The 12,812-nt window shown below is 34.2% G+C and overlaps 1 protein-coding gene across 1 annotated transcript in view; it reads left to right on the top strand.

Annotated features, from left to right (window-relative positions):
• Positions 1-12,258, top strand: part of ATR (ATR serine/threonine kinase) — a 42,201-nt gene extending 29,943 nt beyond the window's left edge. The window contains exons 34-47 of the mRNA XM_059822356.1: positions 47-206; positions 752-931; positions 2,414-2,556; positions 2,980-3,077; positions 4,195-4,427; positions 5,215-5,349; positions 6,037-6,237; positions 6,549-6,692; positions 7,452-7,602; positions 8,495-8,651; positions 8,783-8,936; positions 9,823-9,974; positions 10,228-10,333; positions 11,721-12,258. Of these exons, the coding sequence (XP_059678339.1) occupies positions 47-206; positions 752-931; positions 2,414-2,556; positions 2,980-3,077; positions 4,195-4,427; positions 5,215-5,349; positions 6,037-6,237; positions 6,549-6,692; positions 7,452-7,602; positions 8,495-8,651; positions 8,783-8,936; positions 9,823-9,974; positions 10,228-10,333; positions 11,721-11,894 (2,188 nt within the window). The 3' untranslated portion in view covers positions 11,895-12,258. The remainder of the gene's footprint in view (positions 1-46; positions 207-751; positions 932-2,413; positions 2,557-2,979; positions 3,078-4,194; positions 4,428-5,214; positions 5,350-6,036; positions 6,238-6,548; positions 6,693-7,451; positions 7,603-8,494; positions 8,652-8,782; positions 8,937-9,822; positions 9,975-10,227; positions 10,334-11,720) is intronic.
• Positions 12,259-12,812: the final 554 nt, after the last annotated feature.

The raw sequence follows: 12,812 nt of genomic DNA, 5'->3' as shown, positions 1-12,812 counted from the left end.
CATTAATGACTGAAATTATTCATTTTCTGCAAAAATATCTCTGCAGCCAGGATTACAGTGAGCTTGTTGGTCAGTGTTGGCTTCAGAGTGCTAGAGTTGCAAGAAAAGCTGGTCATCACCAGACTGCGTATAATGCTCTTCTGAATGCTGGGGAATCTACACTTTCAGAGCTTTATATAGAAAGAGCAAAGTGGCTCTGGTCCAAGGTAAAGAAAATAAAAATGGAACTTACTTTCTTAAATGCAAGAAAATAATCTTTTAGTTTTCTTCAAGAAAAAAAGGCACACAATCAGTATATGTAAAACAAAGTATGTCAGCTGGGACTATCGACACATCCTGATTGCAGTTGAGCCATGGGAAGTTTTTACCTCCAACCCCTAGTCAGTCCTTTTTGTATCCATTGACTTTTCTGGCAGCTTTGTATGAAACTGGTGGATTATCTGCCTCTGTCGAAGCAGCCCAGGCAGATTTAAATTATCTTAATAGTAGACCTTCCCTTAATCTGTATCCTTTTAACTAATAAAGGTAGGCAGTGAGCATAGTAGCAGTTATTGTGGTAAACCTAAAGGGACAACAACACTGAGATAACGAGGGAATATAAGAAGCATTTGAAGTTGGTAATATTCAGTTACCACAGCCAAAATGGTCTAGAATACAGTCAGGGACATAGCTTTGCCTTAATAACAACTGTGAGATGAAAGTTTTACTTCTCTCATTTAAAGTATATGAAATGTTTTCCTCTTTGCCTTAGGGTGAGGTTCATCAAGCACTCATTGTTCTCCAGAAGGGGGTTGAGTTATGTTTCCCTGAAAATAAAGCACCGTGCAATACCAAAAGTCAGCTCATCCATGGTCGGGCAATGCTGCTAGTGGGCAGATTTATGGAAGAAACTGCTAACTTTGAAAGCAATGCAGTTATGAAAAAGTATAAGGTAATTTGATATACTAGTGTTAACAAGACAGTAGTTTTGAATAATAATAATAATATATCACTTAAGTAAACTATCGTTATGCTGATGATGATGTCAGCCAAGGGTAGTATCGATGGGATTAAATGGTGTAACAGTGTGTAGGAGGAAAGTAGTTCTTCTTGTAAAGATTTAACTATTTGAATTAGCTTTAATATAGTATGTCAATAAAGGGAAGTCTCTACAGTTCCCAACAGTGGGAGCTAAGAATACCTAGTATAACTCTTCTAAAGTTAAAAAAACCAAATTACAGGAACATGATGTTTTGCTTATGCATGCACAAATTAGAATTCCTCACTACAATGTGGGCTACTTTAAATAGACAGTGAGATAACTTGATGACACATTGTGCTACTCTTCAGTGTTACTTCTCTCACTGGTAGTGACTTACAACTGTGCTTTAAATATGCTTTCAATCTCTGAAGAACTAGGAAAAGTGGTAACTGGTATGGTTTTTCACAGAATCACTATGGTTGGAAAAGACCTGTAAGATCATCAGGTCCAACTATCAACAAACATCACCATGCCCATTAAACCATGTCCCACAATGCCATGTCCACACGTTCCTTGAACAGCACTACACTGCTTCATCTTGTTATGCTAGTGAAATACTGTTTTGGCATTGATTAATATTGCCTGCTAAACCAGTAGTAGATGCAGATTTCTCTGCGTCCTTAAAAGTACTATGTCTCCTATCCAAGTTTTGGCATTTGATACACTGTTAATACTTACTGCTATCTTACTAATATTAAAATACTTCTGTAACAGTCATTTAGAGAAAAATCTAACAGATGTATCAAATGAAATGAAGGTTGAAATAATGGAAACTTAACGAAATTTCGATGGATGATATTAAAATACTAATGCTTAGAATTCTCTACTGTCTAAATATTGGCACTGGAAATAAGACAGTGTTATTAGAGAATGGATGTGCCACTTATTTATTTTCTAGTATCTGTCACACCATTTTTTTGTTTTCTTTTAAACATAATGATTTAGAAGGAAAACAGAAATGTGAAAAACATAGAATCATAGAATCATTTATGTTGGAAAGGACCTTTAAGACCATTGAGGCCAACCGTTAACATCTTGCTGTTTTACTTTTCAAAAAAACTAAAAGAAACCCAGTATTAAGTTTATCAGGATCTTGATTATAATATCTTAAATGAAAATATAATCTTTCCTAGTCGAGGAATCCTGCATCATCCTGTCTTGAATTATCTTGCTGTACCCAAATCCAAAAGGTATTTTAAGAACAGACTTCTACTTTGTACAAAAATTACAATTTTTGGAGTTACAAAGTTACAATTAATACATGCAAAAAAAAGTACTTTGCACGAAGGTAACTAATACAAGATTGTTGTTTCTTGAGAATTTTTTATTATCTGTTTGTTTTAAATTTAGCATTCTCTCAAAAGTAACTATCTCTTTTTGATTTTGTTGCAGGATGTAACAATTTTCTTGCCAGAATGGGAAGATGGACATTTTTATCTTGCTAAATACTATGATAAATTAATGCCAATGGTAACTGACAATAAGATGGAAAAACAAGGAGATCTGATTAGATACATAGTTCATCATTTTGGGAGGTTAGAACCTAGGGGAACTTTGCTTAGTTTCTGTAGAAGGATTACTATTATACTGAAAATCATTTTAGAGGAATATACTGCCTTTCAACAATTCAGACTGACTCAAATTTTTATGAAGTATTGTAAAACAAAATACTGCATGCTTCCTTTTTTTTTTTTCCATACCTAATTAATTTTACTTCTGCCTTCTGACTAAGCAGTTGTCTGTCTTGGGTAAGAGAGTTAATTATTTCATCTGAAGTTTTGATTAATTAAAACAAAAGCTTTGTATATTAGTAAGCTTACAGTTGTTGCAGATGCATTAAAATGCCGAACATAAATTTCTAAAGTCCAGAATGGAATGTGAAACAATTAAGGATGTAAAATTTGTAATGCTTCTAATATATATCATTAACATGCTGTGCTTTAAACATGTAATCACAGGTCTCTACAGTATGGAAACCAGTTCATCTATCAGTCAATGCCAAGAATGCTATCTTTATGGCTGGACTTCGGAGCAAAAGCATATGAATGTGATAAAGGTAGAACATTTTTCCCCAGTACACACTTCCTGTGTCATACTTCTGAATATATGATTGAAGGAGCAGTAAAGTATATTTACAGTTCTTTGTTTAGATTTATTGCCTGAGATTATATGGAAACAAGAAAGTACTATTATTCTTTTAAATTACAGGATGTTAATATGTAGGAGAGTATTAATTATTTTAATTAAACCCTCCAGAACTTTTTTAAAAATATATAATGAGATAGCATTGTTCCTCAGGTAACTGAAGTTGATAAACAGATTTAGGGAAAATCCTTGCGTGTTACCTCTCCTAAGTTGCCTCATGAGTGGTCTTGTATACACTCGCTACAGTAAAGCGTTAGGCTTTGGGGCTTTTTTCCAATTTGTCTTGGTTCCAGTTGTTGAAGGAATTTTACTGAAATTGAAATGAGGGGGGAAAAAATCCTGTAGGCAGCATCAAGGCATGTGAAACTACTACCATAGATGCGTTTTGGGTGGGAGATTTTTGTACAAATGGAAATTGCGAACATTGCCTGCAGGTCTGAAGTGAAGCAGACAGTTGTGGCTCCTTGATCTTGACCTGGTTCTATACACTTACATCAACTGAATTTGGCTGCAGGCACATTGGATGCTGCTTTCTGTGTTGTTGATGTGCTACTCATGCTGGGTCCCCAGGGGCAGGGGTGGAGATAGGAGCAGATGTGCTAATTTCATCCCTTGTAAAGACTTTCTTCATTTAATTTCCTTTTTGGTAAAGAACATTGGAATCCTTTTACTGGGGAAATACATGGAATGTCTTTGTTTTGTTCTATGCCATTGCATCACTTTAGAGGAGTAGTAGATGTTTTATTTTAAGAGTGTAAGGAGAGATTTTCTGATATTGTCTGTTCTGTGTTCCTATTGTCTGTGCTTGTTTATTTCCTGTTATTCTGGTTAGTTAAATAGCATATGTATTATGTCATCGTATGCTATGTTAAAAAGAACTTTACAGTAGGGGCTTTTCTTTTTCCTTGAGTTTTTTTGGCTTATGAAAATGACCAACAAAATATATTTCTTTAGGCTTGATTTAAATGACTTTACATTTCCGATGGAGGGGAAAAAGTAACATAATCTTGTCCTCTTGTGTTTTTCAGCTAGTCGTTCGGAACGTGTTCAAATGAAAAATGATTTAGCTAAAATAAATAAGGTGATTACAGAGCACACAAATCACCTGGCACCTTACCAGTTTCTGACAGCTTTTTCTCAGTTAATCTCCCGAATCTGCCATTCTCATGATGAAGTCTTTGCAGTTCTGATGGTGATTGTTGCTAAAGTGTTTTTAGCCTATCCACAGCAAGCCATGTGGATGATGACTGCTGTGTCCAAGGTACCTTGATAAGTATAGCTACACCTTTATTAAGGTTGTAGAACTGTTTTCATCAGAGCAAAATGTGAATGTAACTTATTTTACTTTAAGATGGTAAGGAATTGAGAGTTTCAGTCGCTGTGATACAGTGTTGTGGAACAGGGTGTCAATGCTATCTCTGCAGAAGATTTTATTACAGTCTAAAGTTCAGATATTACAGTTTAAATGTTTCAAATTAGAATGCTAAGATGCATCCTGACTTGTATGATGTATTAAGAAAGGAAATGTGAATAACAAATAGTTGATGAATTGGGTAGTTATGGACATCAGATTTTGTTGGTTTTAGTAATTCTAATAGTATTTCCAGTTTTATAATAAAATAATCAACTCTGTGCCTTGATTAAAATGAGATAGATATACCACTTAGTCCTAATACTTACCTGGTAGTAACGTCATTCCAAAGCAAATTGGAAAGCATGGTGCATACTATTTCTTTAAGGCTGGTGAAATAACATTTAGGATACACTGACATATTCTTGAATATTGGCCTTTATGTTGGCCTTTATGTTGTGGGACCCCCAAGAATGGTGTCAGAAAGTAATAACCCACACGCACACCCCCACCAACCATACCGTTTCAGTACTTGTTCAGGTACCAAATTTCAGCTGGAGAACATCCTTCTCCAGATATTAAATATGACAAGCAATAAGTAGAGAAAAGAATATATTAATCACTGGGGGGAGGGTGTTAGAATTCTTTAATTTATTTGACTGCTTGATGAATTTTAACTTTCCTCTTTCCTTTTCAGTCCTCTTACCCTACGCGTGTCAATAGATGTAAGGAAATTCTAAACAAAGCTATTCACATGAAGGAATCTTTAGGAAAATTTATTGGAGATGCAACGCGCCTTACAGATAAGCTATTAGAACTATGCAACAAACCGGTACTTGCAAAAATAAACAAATTAATGCATGTAATAGCATTATTCAAAAATGTTATACAAAAGATTCTTCTGATAGCTTTCATTATCCCATTCATTACATTACTGCAATTTAACAGGAACTACACTAACTTGTAAAAGATATTTTCTTTTACTTAATAAAAATATTAAAAAAAGTAGAAAATAGCTCTAAATTGAGCACACTGTAAAATATTTCAGTACGTAATGGTACATGGGCTTTATGTTATTTTGTGCTTGCGTATATGACTCTTGCCCAGTAACTTTCACAGAAAAATATAAATATAAAATATATTTTTATATAGGAACATATATATTTTTATATAAAATTTATATATAAAAATTACATATTTACATATAAATTTTATGTACATTTTATATAAATATATAAAAATAAAAAAGGCTGGTTGTGTTTTCATGAACAAGTGAACTTGATAATAAAGGTAAAACTAAGTAATGTCTTTCATTATTCTGTATCTACATTCAGAGTGAAAAATACATGTGCAATAAAGGCCAGATATATTTACTTTTACCACTCCCATTTAATTTGAAATGTAATTTGCCATTTTTCTTATTGCCAGAAGCATTATTTATTCTATTCTATTCATTAATGTGAAATAGCAGTAAAATTTTAAGTGTTTATTGTTAACTTTTGAACAATTTTTTTTCAAGGTTGATGGAAACAGCTCAACATTAAGCATGAATATTCATTTCAAAACACTGAAGAGATTAGTAGGAGAGCACACATTTAGTGAAATTCTCATTCCCTTACAATCTGTAATGATACCAACTCTTCCTTCAGCTCCTGGTACGCATACTAACCATGACCCTTTTCCTGGATGCTGGGCCTACATTGCAGGCTTTGATGATACGGTAAGCCTCTGTTGACACCTCATTTTAAACGTAATGTTAAACAAATGTAGCTGCAAATATATCTTGGTTCCCTAGAAATGAAGGAGTAAGAAACTTCATAATTACTTTTTTGGAAACTGAGTGGCTTCTGTCATAACACCCTGAGACAGATATGGCCTCTTGGTACCTAGGTAAAGTTTTGGCCTGAGGTTAATATGCTGCAGCACCATGGAAGTGCTAACGTGATTGGTTGCAGTGGTTTATTACAGTTAGACACTTTGTTTTGTCTTATCTGATACAGGTGTTAATAAAGAATTTAATTTTTTCCTTAGGTGGAAATTCTTGCCTCACTTCAAAAGCCGAAAAAGATCACCTTAAAAGGTTCAGATGGGAAATCTTACATTATGATGTGTAAGCCAAAAGATGATCTAAGAAAAGACTGTCGGCTCATGGAATTCAACTCCCTTATTAATAAGGTTTGATGAGTTAGACAATCAGATGCATTATACTTATTGACCAGAACAAAATGCTGAACTATCTAACAAAAAAACCCACCTTACCTTGAGATAAAGCTTACTCGAAGAAAAGTCAACCATTGCAAAATATCTTATTTCGGTGGAAATCAAGAGCAATTGATAATGTATAACTTCTTACGGACTTGTGAAAACGATAACAAAATATAACATTTTACCAAAACAATTGCTTATTCCAGAAAAAATATACAGAAAAGGTTATTTACAGTAAATAAATAACTGCAAACTTTCTACTGTCATGCTTCATATTTCTTATTCAGGATTTTCTTCTATTTTTTATGAGAAATAGGTTAATTCATCTTTTCATACTAAAAGTGTTGCCATACTTCTTATTTTAGTTATATTTTGCTTCTCAGCAATATGCTTAAGGTTAAGGTACCATGTTTTCCATGAGGTTAAAGCAAATGATAGCATCTCTGAAACACTAAAACACTTACTTCAAATACTGTTTTTAGGGGATTTAAGCCATGTACAAGTTATGCAGTTTGACTACTTTATTGCAAAATTCTCTTTCTTAATTTACTTTGGAGAACAGATGAGCATTTTTGCTTGCATTTGACCTACTGCAGACAGTGAAGCTTAGAATTTTGAACTCTAGATCATGTGATTGGAAAATAGATGCAGGTAGGACTGTTAATGTTATTGATACATTTTGATACTATCTACATTATCTGTTTAATCTCATTTTTCTTTTGTGAATAGTGCTTAAGAAAAGATGCAGAGTCACGTAGGCGAGAGCTCCATATTCGAACCTATGCAGTTATTCCATTAAATGATGAATGTGGCATAATTGAATGGGTGAACAATACTGCAGGTTTAAGAAATATCCTGATAAAACTTTATAAGGAGAAAGGTAAGGAAATATATTAGACTATAGTGATATTTTATTTTATTTTATTTTTTTTAAAGGGGTTGTATCTTAATTAGTAAATAAGACAAACAGCAAGGATCAGACTAAATTCTAGGAAGATGCAGACACGTGTATTTTTAACTATGTGCAATATATTATTATTCATATGTGTGGTAGACTTTTAAATGGAAGAGAATTGGTGCTTGCAATAAACAAGTTCCTTATGAGAACTGATAACATAATCATCTTAATACTTCCTTTTATACAATGATGTAAATCATTTCAGCAGCAGTGCCAGCAGCATGGGAATGTATGTGCAGCACTGAATAATAGAAAAGACTGTGGACTCTTTCTTTAGATTTCATCTGTTGTTTTTCATTTCTGTTACATTTGTGTGAGATAATTAATTTATAATTGAATCAAGGTTAAGGGTACAGCAACTTTCCAGAGAAAAGGTCAGATTTCTTTTGAATTTCTTGTTAACAAAGCAACTTTCTGGTCAGGGCAATAAAATTTTGGGGGAGAATTTCACACATTATCTGTATGTATGCAGACATCTGGGAGTTTGGAACTCCAAACATCTTAGCTGAATATAATGAATAGTGTTGTGAGAGTGGGGTTTTTTGTGTATGTGTGTTCCCCCAACTCCACCCCATGGCGACTGGTAAAACTGGTGGCTTGTTTGCTAGGTCTTCTCTTGCAGTTACCATTATGATTTTTTTAGTTTCCTTTCCAGTACACCACCCCCAACATGTTCTATGGGTTATTTTCCATTTGTTCATTTATTTCAACTTTATGGAGATGTTTATCTTCTCTGAAATACCATATTGTAATAGTATGTATAAGGCTTTATATTTGGGGATTTCTTCTGCCTAATTGAGGAGGCCTGTTACAGGGATCTATATGACTGGAAAAGAATTGCGTCAGCATATGCTTCCAAAGTCAGCACCTTTATCTGAAAAGCTGAAAATGTTCAAAGAAGTCCTTCTGCCTCGTCATCCTCCTCTCTTTCATGAATGGTTCCTTAGAACATTTCCTGATCCTACTTCATGGTGAGTGACTGGGATTGGGCTAGCCCAAGAATATCTACTTTGTGTATTTCACTAAATGTTAATGATACTACTGAATAAAGATAGATAACTCAAGGAAGTGACTTAAGCATATCTGATTCTTATTTCCACAGGTACAATAGTAGGTCAGCCTATTGTCGTTCTGTTGCAGTTATGTCAATGGTAGGTTACATACTTGGTCTAGGAGACCGTCATGGTGAAAACATCCTGTTTGATTCTTTGACTGGTGAATGTGTGCATGTGGATTTCAACTGCCTTTTCAATAAGGTGAGAAATGCCACTTGATGAACTTGCTTTTCATTTTACGTGTATATAAGTTATAAATTTCTACTGTCTGGGTTTTTTCTACTTTTTTTACTTTAATGTATCCGTTGTGTTATCTCTCTCACTTGGTTTCTTATTTATACCCAAAAAACAGTCTGGGATATGTAAAGAGAACGTGATTGCTCTGTATACTGCATTAATGAAAGCCAGCTTTTTGATTTAGCCAATATCAGATGAGCTGATGTGGATACACTGAAATAGCCCAAATTTTAGAGTGTTTTGTATTTTGTGACTCTCCTCTCTCCACTACCACCCTCCAAACAAAGCTGTAATTGCTACATTCAGAATTCTGCTGCTGTAAAGAGTTTCTTTGTTTTTCTCACACAAATTCAGCACCGAAATTCCAATGGTTCTGTAAAAACAAACAGCAGAAACTGCGGCCAGAGTGGGATTTTGAGTTTTGGTGTTTGTGTTAGAAGATGCTTTTAGTGTGGAACATACGCCCTTTTTAATTCTGATAAGTGAGGTAGAGATATTGTTAATTTCTCCTGCTTTCTTTTTAATAAGCCTAAATTGTCCTACATAACCCTTAATTAAAAAAAGGATTGTTTTTAAACTAACTTGCATTTTATAAAAGCTAGCATTTTGCATGAGACTACAGAGGAGCAATATATATTTAGAACAAAATTTTATACCCTGTATTAGTGTATTAAACCAGGGAAAAAGGGGTTATTTGGACATTGGTATCCTTTATTCACTGTAACTTCACTTTAACAGCTGAGAAGGACTGACAAAGTTGGGTAAAAAACCTAAAAACAATGCAAATGTTACCCTTTACTTTAATAATGCTTAAAATACTTAGGGCATACCATTTTTTATCAATGTAAAGGGAGAAACTTTTGAAGTTCCGGAAATTGTTCCTTTTCGTCTCACTCACAACATGGTTAATGGAATGGGTCCAATGGGAACAGAAGGTCTCTTCCGAAGAGCTTGTGAAGTCACAATGAGGCTTATGCGTGATCAAAGGGAGCCTCTAATGAGGTACAGCAACTGGTTTTGCTACAAACTCTGAAAAAGCTGTCTGTAGTCTAAACATCTGAAACAATAACTGCTGCTGAATATGCCAGTTCCCACGTATGCCTATCATGCAGCTCAGTCTTACTACGACATACAGTTAAATATAAAACAATATAAATATTCAGCACTAACTTTAGACTCCTATCAGTGTTCTTGTTTTGAAAATTAAATGTATTCTATGTATCTTATACTTTTTTTTAATTTTTAATTTATTTAGCGTCTTAAAGACTTTTCTCCATGATCCTCTTGTGGAATGGAGTAAACCTGTTAAAGGGAATACAAAAGCACAGGTGAACGAAACTGGAGAAGTTGTCAATGAAAAGGTTAGTTTAAAACAAGCATAGCATAAGGTATTCAAATGTCCATTATGGTTGCAAGTTATATATTTTCTAATTGAAACCCTAACTGTCCTGTTTTTTCTTTCATTTAAAAATTCCTCTGGTTGTTTCTTCTTGATTATCTCTGTGTTCATAATTTTTATCCTTAAAGAGACTATTTTTATTGATAGAAAATGTAATTTATCTACTAAAGAACCAAACAAAATAAAGCCTATGATTCTCTTATTAGTGTTACTAAATCAAGGACAATATTAACAGAAGCAATAGGATAAGCGAGGCTTCTTCTTCCCCTCACTCTGTTGCACAGTCCTCCAGATTTACAGTAATGGTAACATCTGGAGTCCTTTCCATGCATATTTTTGTGCTTTTCATGAGTGGATGTTTATTATTGATTAAGTATGTGCCTTGTTACAGGTCAAGGAAAACTTGTTTAAAATTAGGATTTCATATGTACTGTTTCTTTTGTAGCTGCTGATAAATATTATATTGTTCATCCAAAATATAGCTTGCGCAACCTGTAATACTTCTTCTCTTCCCCTTTGCAAAAATTTATAACTTGTCTCCTTTTTGCCTTAATAGGAACATTTAGTGAAAATAAACACGTGTAATAGCAGATAAAACTTAGGGAGCACTGATAAACATGGCAACTAAGATAAGGACAAACTACAGTACTGAAGCTATATTACAACAAAGAACTGAGCTATTTGAGCACAGAAAATCTGGTCTTCAAATAATTACTAACCAGGCTGTGTGTACATGACCTTTATTTTAGTTACAGGACCACTCACATAGTTGTATATGGTTAACTGTTTTTTCTGGATAGGTGCCAATGTTATACTTGAGCTTTAAAAGAAAATGTGTGAGTATAATTGGTATGAACTAGCTACTCCAGTGGGCCTCAGAACAGCTCATTTTGAGTTGCTCATTACAACCTGTTATTAGACTTCTTCACTTTCAGTTGCTCGTAATTTTGGCCTAAATTTTCCAGACTAGGTATCCTCTTTAATTTTATGCAGTATTCCAAGAAAAAGGCTGAGAAAATTTTGCATTCATTTGAAAGTAGTTGTATGAAATAAAGCATTCTAACATTTTCAAATACATGTGCATAGCTTTTTCAGTCTTCTCTGGTAAATTTTATCTGTAAAAATGTAAGGCAAAAGTTATAATGACCAATAATCTATCCATTTTAAAGAATGGTTTTAAAAAGTGGGTACCCGTTATTTTCAAAGTAACTGGTGTAGACATCTGGGTTTCGTATTAACTTAGCATACAGGTTTCAAACACATCCTAATAAATACTTTTTTATTTTAAGAAGTGGAAGTTCATGGATAGTAGCAATATTCAATTTTTTTCCCTTTTTCTTTGTTTCCAGGCCAAAACCCATGTCCTTGATATAGAACAACGGCTGCAAGGTGTCATTAAGACTAGAAACAGAATAAAAGGATTACCCTTATCTATTGAAGGGCATGTTCATTACCTTATTCAAGAAGCAAGTGATGACAACCTGCTCTGCCAGATGTATATGGGCTGGGCTCCATATATGTGAAATTTGTTCACTTTGGAATGATACCATTCACAAGTGATGGAGCTATAATATTCTTGAGAAGGTATTAATCAGTGATAACTGGTTACTTCTGTTGATTTCTGATTGTAAGCAGCACAATAGTCCAAAATCTATGTAAAATACGCAATACACTTGCAAGTATGTTATGAATACACTTGCAGATGTGTAAGGTGTTATGACTTATCTTTTGTATACATATAGAAGGCAGTACATAGGAACTGCCTAAAAATTAGACTGTGCAAGTCTCTGCAAGTTTGCTTCTGTATATACCTACTCTGACTATATGAAAAACTTTGACAATGTTGAAAGAATGCACTCTATGAAGTACTGTGTATTTTTTTTAAGATTTTTCTCATTCAGCTTATGTATAGATTAGAAAATCTGGCATTAAAGTTTTATACTGATAGGATGTAAAGTGGTTCTTTCAACTTTTTCTACTCATAGTTCAGACAGGCTTTCTAAAAATAATGAGTATTTCTTTTGAGCAGTAGACCTTGACTTCTGGTTTCCTTTGACGTTCTTCCATATGGCCTGGCTATGTCTAGAAAAGTGTTTGGGATCTTAAATCTTACCATGGAGAAACTGGTAGGGTGTTACAGTATTCTGAAACAGTTTCCTTAGCCCTTGCCTGCTGTGCTAAGAAACCCTAGTGAAGGACACGACAGAAAGTTGCGAGTTGGACGACCCTGGCTGTAACACCAGCGCAGCAGGCACGGTATAGTATCTGTGACTTCAACATACAGTTCTGGACAGGCCCTCTCCTCCCTCCCTTGTAAAAAGTGTAGCTATAGTGAGTTTCTCAGACTCCATTTCAGAAAAAGTGTTTTGATGTGGACAAGAGTTAGAGTAACTAAATCCACCTTCTAAACATATACTAACTTACAGTCATGCTTGCTTCTC

The sequence above is a fragment of the Gavia stellata genome, chromosome 11 (assembly GCF_030936135.1).
Source record: "Gavia stellata isolate bGavSte3 chromosome 11, bGavSte3.hap2, whole genome shotgun sequence".
Classification (NCBI taxonomy): Eukaryota; Metazoa; Chordata; class Aves; order Gaviiformes; family Gaviidae; genus Gavia; species Gavia stellata.
The sequence above is the reverse complement of the archived record's forward strand: the minus strand, read 5'-3'. Positions and strand labels throughout refer to the sequence as shown.